Below are 18,973 nucleotides of genomic sequence, written 5' to 3'. Positions count from 1 at the left end.
ATCAAAGCCCTCTTGATAGATGACCATCCAGCCTCTTGCTTAAGAATCTCCAGAGAAGGAGACTCCATCAGACTTCAAGCAGAACCTTACTCTTCTGTTGAGCAGGTCTTATGATCAGGAAGTCCTTCCTAATTTTAGGTGGAATCTTTTTTCCTGCAACTTGAATCTGTGTCTCTATTATATCCTAATCTATGGAGCTGCAGAAAACAAGCTTTCCCCCCTCCTCTGTGTACATCATTTGCAAAATTTAAATGTGGCTCTCATGTCCCTTTCCAAGCTTCTCTTCTCCAAACTAAACATATCATTCCTTAGAGTGATTCATGGTTTCCAGAATTTTGGTCGCTTTCCCTGGACCCTTTCTATCTATTTATCCTATCCTATCTATCATGTCTGTCTGTCTGTCTGTCTGTCTCTCCCTCTATCTACCATGTCAATCTACCTACCTACTTACCATATCTATCTATTGTAGCTATCCATGTACCATATCTATCTATCTACTTACCTACCATATCCATGTATGTCTATTGTATCTATCCACATACCATATCTATCTATCTATCTATCTATCTATCTATCTATGTACTATATGTCTGTCTATCTAATATATCAGGGGTCCGCAAACTATGGCCCGCGGGCCGTATGCGGCCTGCCGTGGGCATTTCTCTGGCCCGCGCGGCCTGGCCTGGCCATGCCCACCTGGCGCCGCTCCACCAATTTCGGACACCCTCTGCTCCGGCCGCTCTCCCTGTGTAGAAGGGAGAAACCTCCCAGCTGCAGAGGACCCAGCTGGGAGGCTTCTGCCTTCCACACAGGGAGAGCGGCCGGAGCAGAGGGTGTCCCAAAGTGACGGAGCAGCGCCGGGTGGGCGTGGCCAGGGAACGCCGGCGTTCCCTGGCCACGCCCACCTGGCGCCGCTCCGTCATTTGCGGACACCCTCTGTTCTGGCTGCTCTTCTCTCCGCAGCCACGAGGCGTCTCCCGCTCTACTCCCAGCCACGGCAGGAGAACAAGCCCCCGCAGCGCTGCTGTTAAAAAAGTTTGGGACATTTGGAGTATCAGTGCCAAGTTTGCAGGTGAACACAACCAAGTTTGCAGCAAATACAACCCCCAAACGCCACCAGTGTTCACATTTGGACATATTGAGTATCAGTGCCAAGTTTGGTCCAGATCTATCATTGAGTCCACAGTGATTTATGGAGGCAGGTGAACTACAACTCCAAAACCAAACGACACTGCCCACCAAACCCTTCCAGTATTTTCTGTTGGTCATGGGAAAACTTTGTGCCAAGTTTGGTTCAATTCCATGGAGTTCAGAATGCTCTTTGATTGTAGGTGAACTATAAATCCCAGCAACTACAACTCCCAAATGTCAAGATTCTATTTTCACCAAACTCTACCAGTGTTCAAATTTGGGCATATTGAGTATTTGTGCCAAGTTTGATCCCGATCCATCATTGTTTGAGTCCACAATGATCTCTGAATGTAGGTGAACTACAAAACGAAAGGACACTGCCCACCAAACCTTTCCAGTATTTTCAGTTGGTCATGGGAGAAATGTGTGCCAAGTTTGGTTCAATTTCATCGTTGGTGGGGTTCAAAATGCTCTGTATTGTAGTTGAACTATAAATCCCAGCAAGTACAACTCCCAACTGACAAAATCAATGTTTTGTGTGAAGGACATACATTGGGTTGTTAGGTGTCTTGTGTCCAAAATTGGTGTCAATTCGTCCAGTGGTTTTTGAGTTCTGTTAATCCCACAAATGAACATTACATTTTTATTTATATAGAAGTGTGGGTTTTTGTTTTTTGATTGGGGGGGGGGGGGTTTGCACTGCAAATAATATATGTGGAGAGTGCATAGGAATTCATTCATTTTTTTTTCAAATTATAATCCGGCCCTCCAACAGTTTGCAGGACTGTGACATGGCACTCTGTTCAAAAAGTTTGGGGACCCCTGTACTATATCTTAACTATCTACCATATCTGTCTGTCTGTCTATCTAATCTTTCTAATCTACCTACCTACCGACCTACCTACTAGGGCTGGGCGGTTTCGTTTCGTTAATTCGTAATTCGTTAAAAATTCGTTATTTTTTTGTTAACAAAGCGATAACGAACCATTCTGGAGCAACTTAAAAACGAAACGAATTTTTCAATTCATTTCGTAAATGCTTCGTATTTCGTTATGTATTCGTTTCGTTATTGGTTTGAGGTCGTTTCGTTATTATTTCCGCATGTCTGGGGCAAGTTTTATAGTTGTTTTTTGTTTAATTAGTGAAAAAAATTATAATATCACACCAACAGTCAACAACAGAGGGAGAGGGAAGCTTCAGAAGTTTTTTTAGCGTATTGCTCGATCGCGGCCGCCATTAATGAATTGATTCGTTATTGTTTCGTTATTGTTTTGTAAATTTTTTACCATTTACGAAATTTCGTAAATATCGAACTTTTTTTAAGGAAAATTTCGGAATTCTTTTAAATATCGAAACGCAAAAACCCCCAAAAAACGAATCGATTTTAGAAACAAATTTTTCCGTTGTTACCCAGGCCTACTACCTACCATATCCATCTATTGATCTACCTACCTACCAACCTACTGTATCTATCCATGTCCCGTATCTACCTACCTACCTATCATATCTATCTACCATATATGTATCTATCTACCATATATGTGTCTGTGTCTATCTACTATATCTTATCTACCATGGCTGTCTGTCTGTCTACTCTATCTATCAATCTATTTTTCATACCATGTCTGTCTATCTGTCTGTCTACCTACAATATCCATATCCATCTATCCATCCATCCATCCATCCATGTACCATATCTATCTATCTGTCTGTCTACCCACCTACCATATCTATCTATCGTCCTATCTACAATATATGTCTGTCTATCTACTATATCTTAACTATCAACCATATCTTCTGTCTATACTCTACTCTACTACCTACCTACCTACCTACCATATATATGTTTAGTTTAATCTGTTGATGTTAGGTTCTAATGTTGTTTTCATATGTGGGATTTTTTTGTTATAATATTGGTATTTATTTGATTTATGGAGGCTGTTGTATGTTGGAATCCGCCTTGAGTCCCTTGGGGAGATAGGGTGGAATATAAATAAAGTTTTATTATGATTATGATTATTATTTCTATCATCGTGTCCATCTCCTCCTTGAACGTTATTGGGTCATTACAGGTGAGACGGTCTGAACAAAGCAGAAGAAGAGAGTGGGGCTAGGACGTAATTGCAGTGTTGCTTGCATTCTCATGTACAGTGTTTTCAGAAGCAAATGTATGTATGCAGATTCGGAGTGGTGCTGGACATGTTACAGGTTCCCCCCTCCTTTTAGGATTTTAACAAGCCTTGCTTTCTCTCCCCCTTGCAGAGGATCTGTCCCGGACGCGCTTCAAGTGCCCCTTCTGCACGCACGTGGTGAAGCGGAAAGCGGATCTGAAGCGCCACTTGCGCTGCCACACGGGAGAACGGCCCTACCCCTGCGAGGCCTGCGGGAAATGCTTCAGCCACCTGGACCACCTCACCAGCCATTTCCGAACGGTGCGCCCTTTGAAACAGGCATGCTTTGCTTCCGGATGGGATGCGCTAACCTGGCAGCAGTCTGTTCTTACAAAGCTGGCTTTAATCTGAATCTCCATCCCATTCTCCCCAAGGAGGCCCATTTCTTACACACCTCAAATGTTAACCTCAAAGGGGCACAACCCAACTTCACATTGAGGTCTCTTACTGTTGGACGAGTTCGCCCCATCTGCATTTACCATTTAATACAGCTTCAAACTGCGGCAGCCAGACAACTAACAGCTGCAAAAGCGGGGGAAAAGAAAGCTCTTATTCCCACCAGTGCTCTGTGGTGTGTGTTATCCCGCTGACTGGTTCCAGGATCTCCGATGTAATTATCTGTGCAGCAAAACAGCTTTCTTCAATAGCAGTTTGAAACTGCATTAAATGGTCAGTGTAGATGACTGTCTTATCGCCTAAATGTTTCCCAAATACCTAGAATCAGTGTGATGTCTCATACTGGTTCAGTATAGTTGGATTGTACCCTATGGTTCTTCTATACCGCTCCATCCTGAGGATTAAGATCACATCATCCTAAAATCTGGATGATGAGATGTTTGTAAATGATAACAACAACAACACCGTATAACTTGATTTTTGCTCCTGGGTTATCGAAGTCATTTTCTAATTGTTTCCACCATAAAAATATGGAAAAAGTTTATTAAACTGCAATAACTTTATTTTTGAGGTCTGCACAAAAGGTTAAAAATGGCAGCCATGAAAATGAAGTTTCTGGAGTACAACAGGCTTTTAAAGATAGGGGTTTTTAAGATCAAGTCAGGGGATGCTGTGGTTTTATCCATGCTTTGAGTCTCTTTTTTGGAGAGAAAAAGGAGATGCTAATAACAACAAAAACAACAATATAAAGCTCCTGCAATCCTAAGGCACACACTGCTTTTAGAGACATTTATATGGGGAAAACATGGATCTCAGAATTGGAGAAATGCAGTAGATAAAGCAAGAACATTTACGCCCTATACAGTATTTCTTTGATTATAAGAGGTTTGAATCTGGAGAGCGGGGTGAGCTCTTATCTGTCAGCTCCAGTTTCTTATGCATGGACATGAGAGAAGCCTCCTACAGGATGGTAAAACATCCGGGCATCTCCTGGGCAACGTCATTGCAGAAGGTCAATTCTCTCACACCAGAAGTGACTTGCAGTTTCTCAACTCACTTCTGACACAGAAAAAAAAATCAGACACATACATACACTCATATAAGCTCCTTAAATACCCCTGTCGTATTACTCAATAGCTCAAAGTGGATAGTTTTTAGAAATGCTTATGTTGGTGGGGTGGGGGTGTGTGTCTTAGAAGGAATCCCATTCTTCCGAAATAGTAATGTAAGGCTGGCTTACATCACTATAATAGTCTTCTTAATATGAAGTTTGTTGGAAGCTTCTGTTGGAAATATGTTGTTTTCCCCTTTGGTCCCCCCTCATTGAATCATAGAATAATAGTGTTGGAAGGGTCCCCAAGGGTCATCTAGTCCAACACTGTTTTTCCATGCAGGAAAAGCACAATTAAAACACCCCCAACAGATGATCATCCAGCCTCTGTTCAAAAACCTCCAAGGAAGGAGCTTCCATTACACTCCGAGGCAGAGAGCTCCACTGTTGACCAGTTGTCCTTACAATCAGGAAGTTCTTCCTAATCTCCAGGTGGCATCTCCTTCCCTGTTATTTGAACCCATGGCTCCATTGAGTCCCAGTCTCCAGGGCAGCAGAAAACAAGTGTGATTCCCTCTTCCTTATGGCATCCTTATTGGGCAAGCAAGCTTATTAACAAAAGACCCTCCTCATAAATGTAAAGCAGAGTAACTTAGCAGCAGCAGGAGCCCAAAGTGATAAAAAGAACAAACACACACATACCAATGTTATCTCTTCCATAGGAGGATTTTCTTTGTAGTAAAATAATACAGTAGCACTGTTTACAATAACAAGGTTTCCACAACACAAATAAAGTACCTTATACTTCCTTCTTTGCTTCCATGCTGGGCTTCTTCCTCATGCAGATAAACATCTTCACTCTCATAGAGCCTCCTCTCACACAGAAATTACACAGGAGCTTTGTATAGTCGCTTTATGCATAGCTTTACGCACACAACCTTTAACTTGGAACTTCTTTCACCAAAGCTTCTCACACATGGAGGTTTGCTTCATTCTCCTCACTAGCTTTCGCCCACTGACTCTAACGAGGCTTCGGTTTACTCACTCTCCTCAGAACGATACTAGCTTTGGCCCACTGACTCCCAACAGGCTTCGGGCTACTCACTCCTCAGGACATTAGCTTTGGCCTAACTGACTCTTGTCAGGCTTTCGCCTATTCACACTCTTCAGGACAACACTAGCTTTGGCCCACTAACTAACAGGCTTCGCTTACTCTCCTCAGGACGATACTAGCTTTGGCCCACTAACTTTTAACAGGCTTCTGCCTACTCACTCTCCTCAGGACGACACTAGCTTTGACCCACTAATTCTAACAGGCTTCAGCCTACTCACTCTCCTCAGGACGACACTAGCTTTGGCCCACTAACTCTAACAGGCTTCAGCCTACTCATTCTCCTCAGGACAACACTAGCTTTGACCCACTAACTCTAACAGGCTTCGGACTACTCACTCTCCTCAGGACGACACTAGCTTTGACCAACTAACTCTAACATGCTTCGGCCTACTCATTCTCCTCAGGATGACACTACTTTTGACCCACTAACTCTAACAAGCTTCAGCCTAATTCTCCTCAGGACGACACTAGCTTTGACCCACCAACTCTAACAGGCTTCAGCCTACTCATTCTCAGGATGACACTAGCTTTGACCCACTAACTCTAACAGGCTTCGACCTACTCATTCTCCTTAGGACGACATTAGCATTGACCCACTAACTCTAACAGGCTTCGGCCTACTCATTCCCCTCAGGACGACACTAGCTTTGAACCACTAACTCTAACATGCTCCAGCCTACTCATTCTCCTCAGGACGACACTAGCTTTGACCCACTAACTCTAACAGGCTTCAGCCTACTCATTCTCCTCAGGATGACACTAGCTTTGACCAACTAACTCTAACAGGCTTCAGCCTACTCACTTTCCTCAGGACGACACTAGCTTTGACCCACTAACAGGCTTCGGCCTACTCACTCTCCTCAGGATGACACTAGCTTTGGCCCGTTAACTCTAACAGGCTTCAGCCTACTCATTCTCCTCAGGACAACACTAGCTTTGACCCACTAAATCTAACAGGCTTCAGCCTACTCATTCTCCTCAGGATGACACTAGCTTTGACCCACTAACTCTAACAGGCTTCAGCCTACTCATTCTCCTCAGGACGACATTAGCTTTGACCCACTAACTCCAACATGCTCCGGCCTACTCATTCTCCTCAGGACGACACTAGCTTTGACCCACTAACTCTAACAGGCTTCAGCCTACTCATTCTCCTCAGGATGACACTAGCTTTGAGCCACTAACTCTAACAGGCTTCGGCCTACTCACTTTCCTCAGGACGACACTAGCTTCGACCCACCAACAGGCTTCGGCCTACTCACTCTCCTCAGGATGACACTAGTTTTGGCCCGTTAACTCTAACAGGCTTCAGCCTACTCATTCTCCTCAGGACAACACTAGCTTTGACCCACTAAATCTAACAGGCTTCAGCCTACTCATTCTCCTCAGGACAACACTAGCTTTGACCCACTAACTCTAAGAGGCTCCGGCCTACTCATTCTCCTCAGGACAACACTAGCTTTGACCCACTAACTCTAATAGGCTTCAGCCTACCTGTTCTCCTCAGGACGACACTAGCTTTGACCCACTAACTCTAACAGGCTTCGGCCTACTCATTCTTCTCAGGACGACATTAGCTTTGACCCACTAACTCTAACAGGCTTTGGCCTACTCATTCTCCTCAGGATGACACTAGCTTTGACCCACTAACTCTAACAGGCTTCGGCCTACTCATTCTCCTCAGGACGACACTAGCTTTGAACCACTAACTCTAACATGCTCCGGCCTACTCATTCTCCTCAGGATGACACTAGCTTTGGCCCACTAACTCTAACAGGCTTCGGCCTACTCACTTTCCTCAGGACGACACTAGCTTTGACCCACTAAATCTAACAGGCTTCAGCCTACTCATTCTCCTCAGGACAACACTAGAAGGGCACAGAAGAGACTCCATCTTGTCTTCTGCCTGTATCATCACTAGAGGCCTCGCCCCCTTCTGGCTCCAAGGGCTGCTCTAGCCAGAGCAAAGACAGAAGGGCACAGAAGAGACTCCATCTTGTCTTCTGCCTGTATCATCACTAGAGGCCTCGCCCCCTTCTGGCTCCAAGGGCTGCCCTAGCCAGAGCAAAGACAGAAGGGCACAGAAGAGACTCCATCTTGTCTTCTGCCTGTATCATCACTAGAGGCCTCGCCCCCTTCTGGCTCCAAGGGCTGCTCTAGCCAGAGCAAAGACAGAAGGGCACAGAAGAGACTCCATCTTGTCTTCTGCCTGTATCATCACTAGAGGCCTCGCCCCCTTCTGGCTCCAAGGGCTGCCCTAGCCAGAGCAAAGACAGAAGGGCACAGAAGAGACTCCATCTTGTCTTCTGCCTGTATCATCACTAGAGGCCTCGCCCCCTTCTGGCTCCAAGGGCTGCCCTAGCCAGAGCAAAGACAGAAGGGCACAGAAGAGACTCCATCTTGTCTTCTGCCTGTATCATCACTAGAGGCCTCGCCCCCTTCTGGCTCCAAGGGCTGCCCTAACCAGAGCAAAGACAGAAGGGCACAGAAGAGACTCCATCTTGTCTTCTGCCTGTATCATCACTAGAGGCCTCGCCCCCTTCTGGCTCCAAGGGCTGCTCTAGCCAGAGCAAAGACAGAAGGGCACAGAAGAGACTTCCATCTTGTCTTCTGCCTATATCATCACTTGAGAGGCCCCTCCCCCCTTCTGGCTCCAAGGGCTGCTCTAGCCAGAGCAAAGACATAAGGGAACAGAAGGCACTTCCATCTTGTCTATAATTTACTATTCTTATTGTTAGTTAATTGTGAAAGGGGCAGGGGACAAAGCGAGCTGGAGATCTTGGGAAATGATAGAACACGGGTGGGGGGAGATAAAGGGAACAGAAGACCATGGCAAGTTGAGATCCCAACAAAGCAAATTGCCAACAATGAAATACATATTGAGATTCTGGATATGGAATGCGGCATGGAGGAGGGGGGGTGTTGCGCCAGCCGAGGGGCCCCCATAGAAGTGGTGGTGGGGAAGGGGAGATGCGGGAAAAGGAGACCATTAATTCGGCCTAGGGATCGTGTAACAACATTAGTGATTCCAAACCGGTCTCCTGATATGGTAAAATGGTGTAACCAGGATGGCGGTCCCTCTGGATTGAAGGTGGTGCTGTTGAACGCCAGATCTGTCAATGGAAAAACAACTTTCATCCAAGACTTAATCCTGGATGAGCGGGCAGATCTGGCGTGCATCATGGAGACCTGGTTGGACGAAGCGGGAGGCGTGAATTTGACCCAGCTTTGCCCACCAGGTTTTTCCGTGCAGCACCAGCCGAGATCCGGAGGGCGGGGAGGCGGGGTCGCAGTTGTCTATAGAGATTCCATCCCTCTGACCAGGGGCCCCATCCCGCAGTCAACAAATTTTGAATGTGTCCACTTGAGGTTGGGTGACCGGGACAGAATAGGGATTCTGTTAGTGTACCGCCCACCTCGCTGCACTACAGTCTCCTTACCTGAGCTAGCGGGGGTGGTCTCAGGCCTGGCATTGGAATCCCAGCGGCTCCTTGTGCTGGGGGACTTCAATGTCCATGCCGAGGCGGCCCTTTCAGGAGCGGCTCAGGACTTCATGTCTGCCATGGCAACCATGGGGCTGTCCCAGCAAGTATCTGGCCCCACTCATAGTGCAGGACATACATTGGACTTGGTTTTTTGCCAGGGATGGGAGGAAGGTGGTGGGGTCGAGGAGCTGACCATCTCTCCGTTGCCATGGACCGACCACTTCCTGGTCAGATTTAGGCTCACTGCGCCCCCTAACCTCTGCAGAGGTGGAGGACCCATTAAGTTGGTCCGCCCCAGGAGGCTTATGGATCCGGATGGATTCCTGATGGCTCTTGGGAAGTTTCCCGCCGCCTCGGTAGGTGATCCTGTCGAGGCCCTGGTCACTCTCTGGAATGGGGAGATGACTAGGGCAATTGACACGATCGCTCCGGAACGTCCCCTCTCAAGTAGCCGAGCTAAACCAGCTCCCTGGTTCACCGAGGAGCTGGCAGTGATGAAGCGAAGGAAGAGGGAACTAGAGAGTGTGTGGCGTTCAGATCCGAGTGAGCCAAATCGAACACGGTTTGTGTCCTTTTTAAGGGCATATGCCGCGGCAATAAAAGCCGCAAAGAAGGCCTTCTTTGCGGCCACTATTGCGTCTGCAAAGAACCGTCCGGCTGAGCTGTTCCGAATTGTCAGAGGCCTTTTAAATCCCACCACTCAAGATGGGAACCCTGACGATTCGACTTCTCGCTGTGAAGCATTTGCTCAGTTCTTTACAGACAAAGTCGCTTTGATCCGTTCTGGTCTGGATACCATGTTAATGGCAGTCTTTGAGGATGTAACACGAGCACCTGCTTGTCCAGTTTTGATGGATTCATTTCAATTGGTGAAACCCGAGGATGTGGACAAGATACTTGGAGGAATGAGGCCAACCACATGCATCCTGGACCCCTGCCCATCCTGGCTTCTAAAGGAGGCCAGAAGGGGATTGGCTGAGTGGGTTAAGGTGGTGGTTAATGCTTCCCTTCGGGAAGGCAAGTTTCCAGCGAGCTTAAAACAAGCTATAATAAAACCGCTGTTGAAGAAACCATCACTGGACCCCACTAAATTCGACAACTATCGGCCAGTTTCCAATCTCCCCTTCTTGGGCAAAGTCTTGGAACGTGTGGTGGCCTCACAACTCCAGGTATTCTTGGTAGACACGGATTATCTAGACCCGGCACAGTCTGGCTTTAGGCCGGGACATGGTACCGAGACAGCCTTGGTCGCCTTAGTGGATGATCTGCGCCGGGAGCTCGACAGGGGGAGTGTGTCCCTGTTGGTGCTGCTCGACCTCTCAGCGGCCTTCGATACCGTCGACCACGGTATCCTTCTGGGACGCCTCGCAGGGATGGGTCTTGGAGGTACTGTTTTGCAGTGGCTCCGGTCATTCCTGGAGGGTCGATCTCAGAAGGTGTTGTTGGGGGACACCTGTTCAACCCCACAACCATTGTCTTGTGGGGTTCCTCAGGGCTCAATATTGTCTCCCATGTTGTTTAACATCTACATGAAGCCGCTGGGGGAGATCATCCGGAGTTTCGGGGTACGGTGTCATCTGTACGCGGATGATGTCCAACTCTGTCACTCCTTTCCACCTGCTACTAAGGAGGCTGTCCAGGTCCTGAACCAGTGCCTGGCCGCTGTGACGGTCTGGATGAGGGCGAACAAATTGAAATTGAATCCAGACAAGACAGAGGTACTCCTGGTCAGTCGCAAGGCCGAACAGGGCATAGGGTTACAGCCTGTGTTGGATGGGGCCACACTCCCCCTGAAGACGCAGGTTCGCAGCTTGGGAGTGATCCTGGACTCATCGCTGAGCCTGGAACCCCAGGTTTCGGCGGTGACCAGGGGAGCATTTGCACAGCTAAAGCTTGTGCGCCAGCTGCGCCCATACCTTGGGAAGTCTGACTTGGCCACGGTAGTCCACGCTCTGGTTACATCCCGTTTAGACTACTGCAACGCTCTCTACGTGGGGTTGCCTTTGAAGACAGCTCGGAAGCTCCAACTAGTCCAACGCTCGGCAGCCATGATTTTAACAGGAGCGGAGCGCAGGGAGCATACAACCCCCCTGTTGCGCCAACTCCACTGGCTACCGATCTGCTACCGGGCTGAATTCAAAGTGCTGGCGTTGGCCTTTAAAGCCCTAAACGGTTCCGGCCCAAGCTACCTATCTGACTGCATCTCTGCCTATGAACCCACCAGGAGTTTGAGATCTTCCAGGGAGACCCTGCTCTCGATCCCGCCTGCTTCTCAAGCTCGGCTGGCGGGGACGAGAGATAGGGCCTTTTCTGTGGTGGCCCCCCGGCTTTGGAACACCCTCCCCATAGAGGTACGATCAGCCCCTTCGCTGATGGTGTTTCGGAAAAGGTTGAAGACATGGATGTTTAAACAAGCATTCGGTTAATCCGTTGTAACGAATTGTGATGACTAAGGATTGGTTATACACGGACGATGAATTTTGGATTACGATTCCAGTTATGAGATGCATAGGATTGTTATTGGTGGCCCAATAATTTGTACTGTATATGTGTTTTATGCTTTTAACTGAATATTGTTTTTTAAATGTTGTAAACCGCAATGAGTCGCCGATTTAGGCTGAGATATTAGCGGTATACAAGTGCATTAATAAATAATAAATAAATAAATAGCTTTGTCCCACTAACTCTAAGAGGCTCCGGCCTACTCATTCTCCTCAGGACGACACTAGCTTTGACCCACTAACTCTAATAGGCTTCAGCCTACCTGTTCTCCTCAGGACGACACTAGCTTTGACCCAGTAACTCTAACAGGCTTCGGCCTACTCATTCTTCTCAGGACGACATTAGCTTTGACCCACTAACTCTAACAGGCTTCGGCCTACTCATTCTCCTCAGGAGGACACTAGCTTTGACCCACTAACTCTAACAGGCTTCGGCCTACTCATTCTCCTCAGGACGACACTAGCTTTGAACCACTAACTCTAACATGCTCCGGCCTACTCATTCTCCTCAGGATGACACTAGCTTTGGCCCACTAACTCTAACAGGCTTCGGCCTACTCACTTTCCTCAGGACGACACTAGCTTTGACCAACTAACAGGCTTCGGCCTACTCACTCTCCTCAGGATGACACTAGCTTTGGCCCGTTAACTCTAACAGGCTTCAGCCTACTCATTCTCCTCAGGACAACACTAGCTTTGACCCACTAAATCTAACAGGCTTCAGCCTACTCATTCTCCTCAGGACAACACTAGCTTTGACTCACTAATTCTAACAGGCTCCGGCCTACTCATTCTCCTCAGGACAACACTAGCTTTGACCCACTAACTCTGTTAGGCTTCAGCCTACCCGTTCTCCTCAGGACGACACTAGCTTTGACCCACTAACTCTAACAGGCTTCAGCCTACTCACTCTCCTCAGGACGACACTAGCTTTGGCCCACTAACTCTAACAGGCTTCGGCCTACTCACTCTCCTCAGGACGACACTAGCTTTGACCCACTAACAGGCTTCGGCCTACTCACTCTTCTCAGGATGACACTTGCTTTGGCCCGTTAACTCTAACAGGCTTCAGCCTACTCATTCTCCTCAGGACAACACTAACTTTGACCCACTAAATCTAACAGGCTTCAGCCTACTCATTTTCCTCAGGATGACACTAACTTTGACCCACTAACTCTAACAGGCTTCGGCCTACTCATTCTCCTAAGGACGACACAGGCTTTGAACCACTAACTCCAACATGCTCTGGCCTACTTATTCTCCTCAGGACGACACTAGCTTTGTCCCACTAACTCTAACAGGCTTCAGCCTACTCATTCTCCTCAGGATGACACTAGCTTTGAGCCACTAACTCTAACAGGCTTCAGCCTACTCACTTTCCTGAGGACGACACTAGCTTTGACCCACCAACAGGCTTCGGCCTACTCACTCTCCTCAGGATGACACTAGTTTTGGCCTATTAACTCTAACAGGCTTCGGCCTACTCATTCTCCTCAGGACAACACTAGCTTTGACCCACTAAATCTAACAGGCTTCAGCCTACTCATTCTCCTCAGGACAACACTAGCTTTGACCACCAACTCTAACAGGCTCCGGCCTACTCATTCTCCTCAGGACAACACTAGTTTTGACCCACTAACTCTAATATGCTTCAGCCTACCCGTTCTCCTCAGGACGACACTAGCTTTGACCCACTAACTCTAACAGGCTTCGGCCTACTCATTCTTCTCAGGATGACATTAGCTTTGACCCACTAACTCTAACAGGCTTCGGCCTACTCATTCTCCTCAGGATGACACTAGCTTTGACCCTCTAACTCTAACAGGCTTCGGCCTACTCATTCCCCTCAGGACAACACTAGCTTTGAACCACTAACTCTAACATGCTCCGGCCTACTCATTCTCCTCAGGATGACACTAGCTTTGACCCACTAACTCTAACAGGCTTCAGCCTACTCATTCTCAGGATGACACTAGCTTTGGCCCACTAACTCTAACAGGCTTCGGCCTACTCACTTTCCTCAGGATGACACTAGCTTTTACCCACTAACAGGCTTCGGTCTACTCACTCTCCTCAGGATGACACTAGCTTTGGCCTGTTAACTCTAACAGGCTTCAGCCTACTCATTCTCCTCAGGACAACACTAGCTTTGACCCACTAATTCTAACAGGCTCCGGCCTACTCATTCTCCTCAGGACAACACTAGCTTTGACCCACTAACTCTATTAGGCTTCAGCCTACCCGTTCTCCTCAGGATGACACTAGCTTTGACCCACTAACTCTAACAGGCTTCAGCCTACTCACTCTCCTCAGGACGACACTAGCTTTGGCCCACTAACTCTTAACAGGCTTCGGCCTACTCACTCTCCTCAGGACGACACTAGCTTTGACCCACTAACAGGCTTCGGCCTACTCACTCTCCTCAGGATGACACTAGCTTTGGCTCGTTAACTCTAACAGGTTTTGGCCTATTCACTCCTCAGGACAACACTAACTTTGGCCCACTAATTATAACAGGAGCGTACTCACTCTTCTTAGGATGACAGTAGTTTTGGCCCACTGACACTTAACGGGCTTTGGCCTACTAACTCTTTCTGCGCTTGAATCATACTTTTGTAATAAAAAATAACCAGTTAATTTTTAATATTTCTGACAATCTTTTCCAATATTTAAACATGTCTCCTCTCAACCTTTTCCTCTGGAGGCTAAACAGACCCTGCTCTTTAAGCCGCTCCTTAAAGGGATTAATGTTTTCCAGACCTTTGATCCTTTTAACTACCCTCCTCTGGACCCCTTCCATCTTACAGCCAATCTCTTGAATTGTAGGGCCCAGAATTGGACACAAGGCTGTTATTCTAGGTGAGAAAGTCTGGCCAAAGCAGAATAGAGGGTCTCCATGACTTCTCTTGATCTGGACACTAGACTCTTTTTGATGTAGCCCAAAATCCCATTGGCTTTTTCAGTTGCTGCATTGCATTGTTGGCTCATGTTCAGCTTGTTGTCTACACAGACTCCAAGATCTCTTTCACATGTAACATTCATTTCAAGCCAGGCATCAGCTATCCTGTATCTGTGCATTTTGTTTTTTTCTGCCTAGTAGGTGAAGTATCCTACACTTCTCCTTGTTGAAATTCATTGGCCTCCTTCCATTTCTTCACAGATCCACCAGGCCTGCAAGCCCATCTGCCGGAAGTGCAAGCGGCATGTGACGGAGATGACCGGGCAGGTGGTCCAGGATGGGACACGGCGTTACAGACTGTGGAATGAGTGCCTCTCCGAAGTTGGAATTGACAGCATCCGCTTCGATTTGAACATGGAACCTCCACCGGAGTTCCCTCTGGAAGAGGACAAGGACTCCAGCCGGAATTATGGTGAGGACAACAAATCTGATGTGGAAATCGTTGAGGACAGCTCCACTGACTTGCTCATCTAGTAAGTGGACGACAGCGAGGGTGACGAGAAAGACGTGAAGCCAAACGTCAGGTAGTCCAGAACGGACTGGATGTGGAGAACCTCCCTTTTTTTGGTCGCCTTTCCTTTGTCTTGACCGTTTGATTCCCAACCGGCCTGTAGTTAAAAGTACCATCTATTCTCTTCTTTGACTTGCATGCATTTATGGATAGAACATTGTATGACTTTTTTGCATTTATTCCCAAGTCTTGGAATTTCGTCCATCTCAAAATGGCATCCTGTATGAACGGTTTTATTTGCCATTCAGCGACAATTATCACTTTTTGATAGTATTCAGCGGATCTCTTCTCAATCCTTTTTTCCAGTGTTGAGGAGCGCTTCAAAATAAAAGTTCACAACTTCATTGTAAGTTACTCTGTTACAACTCATGGAGGTGTGGAAGTTTTCTTTTAAATATGTGGTATTTAAATATGCATGCAATCGAATGTACTGGGATCCCATAAAGAAAGCCCCATTAGGGTTTATTAGTTTTTCCTAGCATAGCAGTGTTGGAAGCTTTGACAATTTGGATATCCTTTCCTCGATCAAAGGAAGAGCAAATAGGCCACAATAGATAGTAATTTTTAAAAAGCATAAAAAGGCTTATCTCTAACCATTATTTCTTTGAGATATATAGAAGTAATTTCCTCTTATAAACTCGATGGTCAACCTTTCATTCATTGATAAACGCCTGGACTTGGCCTGAGTTTGGCGAATATGGAGAAACGAGTGTTCTCCATCCCCATGATCATTCTTTTAAATGCAATTTTAAGTTTGTTTAGTGGGAATTTCAGGCAGCAATTTCCAGTTTATTTATTCATTTTATTTATTGTGTTAGAAGTAAATTAAGGGTACAGTTGTAATTATTTAAATACACAAACAAAGTTTAAAAACTTGGCCTTATGCTAAATGTCCTTTGACCAATAGCTGGCCACTTGGGGTGCCTCTGGTGTTGCTCTAAGAAAGTCCATTGTGCATATGGCAGGGCTCAGACTGCATTGTAATAGGTGGTCTGTGGTTTGCTCTTCTTCACACTTGCATGTCGTGGACTCCACTTTGTGGCCCCATTTCTTAAGGTTGGCTCTGCATCTTGTGGTGCCAGAGCGCAGTCTGTTAAGCACCTTCCAAGTTGGCCAGTCTTCTGTGTGCTGAGGGGGGAATCTCTCATTCAGCCATTGCTTGCTGAGGTGTTCCTGCAAGTATCTCTAGATCTTAGAAAGCTATTTCTTCATTTAAGGCTTTGTGTGCTGGCTGATATCTGAACAGGGGTTGGGCTGGAGATGTCAATGCTTTGATCCTTTTGTTATTGGCTGCTACTTCCTGGTGGGTGTCTGGTGTTGTTGTTGATTTGTTCAGTCGTTTCCGACTGTTCATGACCTCATGAACCAGCCCACGCCAAAGCTTCCTGTCGCTGTCACCTCCCCAGCTCCTTCAGAGTCAAGCCAATCACTTCAAGGATGCCATCTGGGGTGTAACACCTACTAAACCAGGGGTCCTCAAACTAAGGCCCGGGGGCTGGATATGGCTCTCCAAGGTCATTAAACCAGCCCTCATTCAGAGTCAACCTAAGTCCGAAACTACTTGAAAGCACACAACAACAACAACAATCCTATCTCATCAGCTAAAAGCAGGCCCACACCCCGTTGAAATACTAATAAGTTTATATTTGTTAACATTGTTCTTAATTTTAATTATTGTAATGTTTTAAAGTGTTCTTTTGCACTACAAATAAGATATGTGCAGTGTGCATAGGAATTCATTCATATATATATATATATATATATATATATATATATATATATGAATATATATATCTATATTAAATCTGGCCCTCCAACATTTTGAGGAACTGTGATCTGGCCTTCTGTTTAAAAAGGACCTCTGGACTAAACAGTATAATTTCTCCAGTGGTATGGGGTGTAGACATCCTGTGATAATGCAGCAATCTATGCTGACAATCATGCTATCACCGCCCAAGCAGGGAGCTTTGAAATGGTTGAACAGAAGCTCTCCAAAGCTTTAGGTGTTCTTACTGCCTATTACAGGGATAACCAGCTGATTCCTAAACCATCTAAAATGCAGATGTGTGCTTTTCACCTTAAGAACAGACAAGCATCTCGAGCCCTGAGGTAAAGCCTTGCAATGCTTTACCTATGCTGGAAACCACCCTGAGTCCCCTCGGGGAGATAGAGTGGTATACAAAAAAAAATTATTATTACGTGGGAAGGAATCCCATTGGAGCACACCAAAATACCTGAAAGTTACCCTGGATTGTGCTCTGACTTACAAGAAGTCTTCTTGACTATCAAGCAAAAAATGGGTGCTAGAAATAATATCAATCAAAAGCTGACTGGCACAATCTGGGGGATCACAACCAGACACAATGAAGATATTTGCTCTTGTACTTTGCTACTCTGCTGCTGAATACACATGCCCAGTGTGGAATACATCTCAACATGTTAAATTTCCAGTTGATTCCAATTATTAATTTATAATTCCATTAATTACTCCATATTTTACTCTTTTCTGACTTCTTCCTCAACACTGCATGAAATCCAGAAATCTTTCCCCATAAACATTCTCAAGTTCTAAGATCTTTTTTGACAGCCTTTCTCTTAAGTAATGTTTGTACTCTCTTAGTCTTTTTAGGGATTTGGAAGATTGATCATAATGTTCTGCTAATGGGACGTTATCTTCTTGTGTCGTCTGCTTGGTTTGATTACATTTTCTCTCTCATATGTATATGTATATGTATATATATATGTATGTATGTATGTCGAAGCTGTTGTACTTTGGGTATCTCATGAGGTCAAATAGAAAGGGATGCTCTTGCTTGGGAAAATAGAGCGCAATAGGAAAAGATTGCATTAAGGATAAAGGAAGTCATGGCTCTGGAGCTAAGTGACTTGGAGGACTCTCATTCATGGAATCGCCATAAATTCAATGTTGACTTGATGGTCATTAACAACCGAAACATGATCAGGGCAGGGCTGCTTATCCATGTTTGCCTTAATTGGTCAGCACATGCTTCATAGGCATATAAAGGAAGAGAACAATACAATAACAAGGGCTGGACATATTTGGAAAGCATCCTTCTGGCACTTGAGCTGCTTCCCATTTTTTATGAGGCACCATTTTACTATGCCATTGTATCCAATGGAACTTGAGCATCTGTAGATTTTGGGATCCAAAGAGATTCTGGAACCAAATCTTAGTGGATACTGAAGACCTATTCTATCTAAGGCTGGATCTACATTGCCATAACGTGCAGTTTCAAAATGCATTGAACTGGATTCTATGACATTGTAGACTCATCGAATGCAGTTCAATTCAGTTCAGTCTGGATTCTGAAACCACATTATATGGCAGTGTAGATCCAGCCAGAGAATACCCCAGTTCTTATGTAGCCTGTGGTTACTGGATACATGAGAGCAAGAATCCTTCCTGTGGACCTTCAGGATCTCTATTCAGGGTGACTGTGTTGCTTGGCATCGCCTGTGTCCTTCCCTGGTACCATGGAGACCCTTTTGTCTCCATTTGCCATTGAATGGCGTTTCCTGTCCATTGAGTCCCATCATATGGAAGAACAATGGTGGTGAGTCACAGGCCTTTGGCAGAAATGTTCAGTACCCAAACTTGGAGTGGCCCTTGACTGAACCGGGAGCCATTGAGAT

At 46.1% G+C, this 18,973-nt stretch overlaps 1 protein-coding gene across 1 annotated transcript in view; it reads left to right on the top strand.

Annotated features, from left to right (window-relative positions):
* LOC137095341 (zinc finger and BTB domain-containing protein 8A-like) overlaps positions 1-15,659 on the top strand; it is a 35,554-nt gene extending 19,895 nt beyond the window's left edge. Inside the window, exons 3-4 of the mRNA XM_067461877.1 lie at positions 3,394-3,563; positions 15,010-15,659. Of these exons, the coding sequence (XP_067317978.1) occupies positions 3,394-3,563; positions 15,010-15,282 (443 nt within the window). The 3' untranslated portion in view covers positions 15,283-15,659. The remainder of the gene's footprint in view (positions 1-3,393; positions 3,564-15,009) is intronic.
* Positions 15,660-18,973: the final 3,314 nt, after the last annotated feature.

The sequence above is a fragment of the Anolis sagrei genome, chromosome Y, assembly GCF_037176765.1.
Source record: "Anolis sagrei isolate rAnoSag1 chromosome Y, rAnoSag1.mat, whole genome shotgun sequence".
In the NCBI taxonomy this organism is placed as follows: Eukaryota; Metazoa; Chordata; class Lepidosauria; order Squamata; family Dactyloidae; genus Anolis; species Anolis sagrei.
The sequence above is the reverse complement of the archived record's forward strand: the minus strand, read 5'-3'. Positions and strand labels throughout refer to the sequence as shown.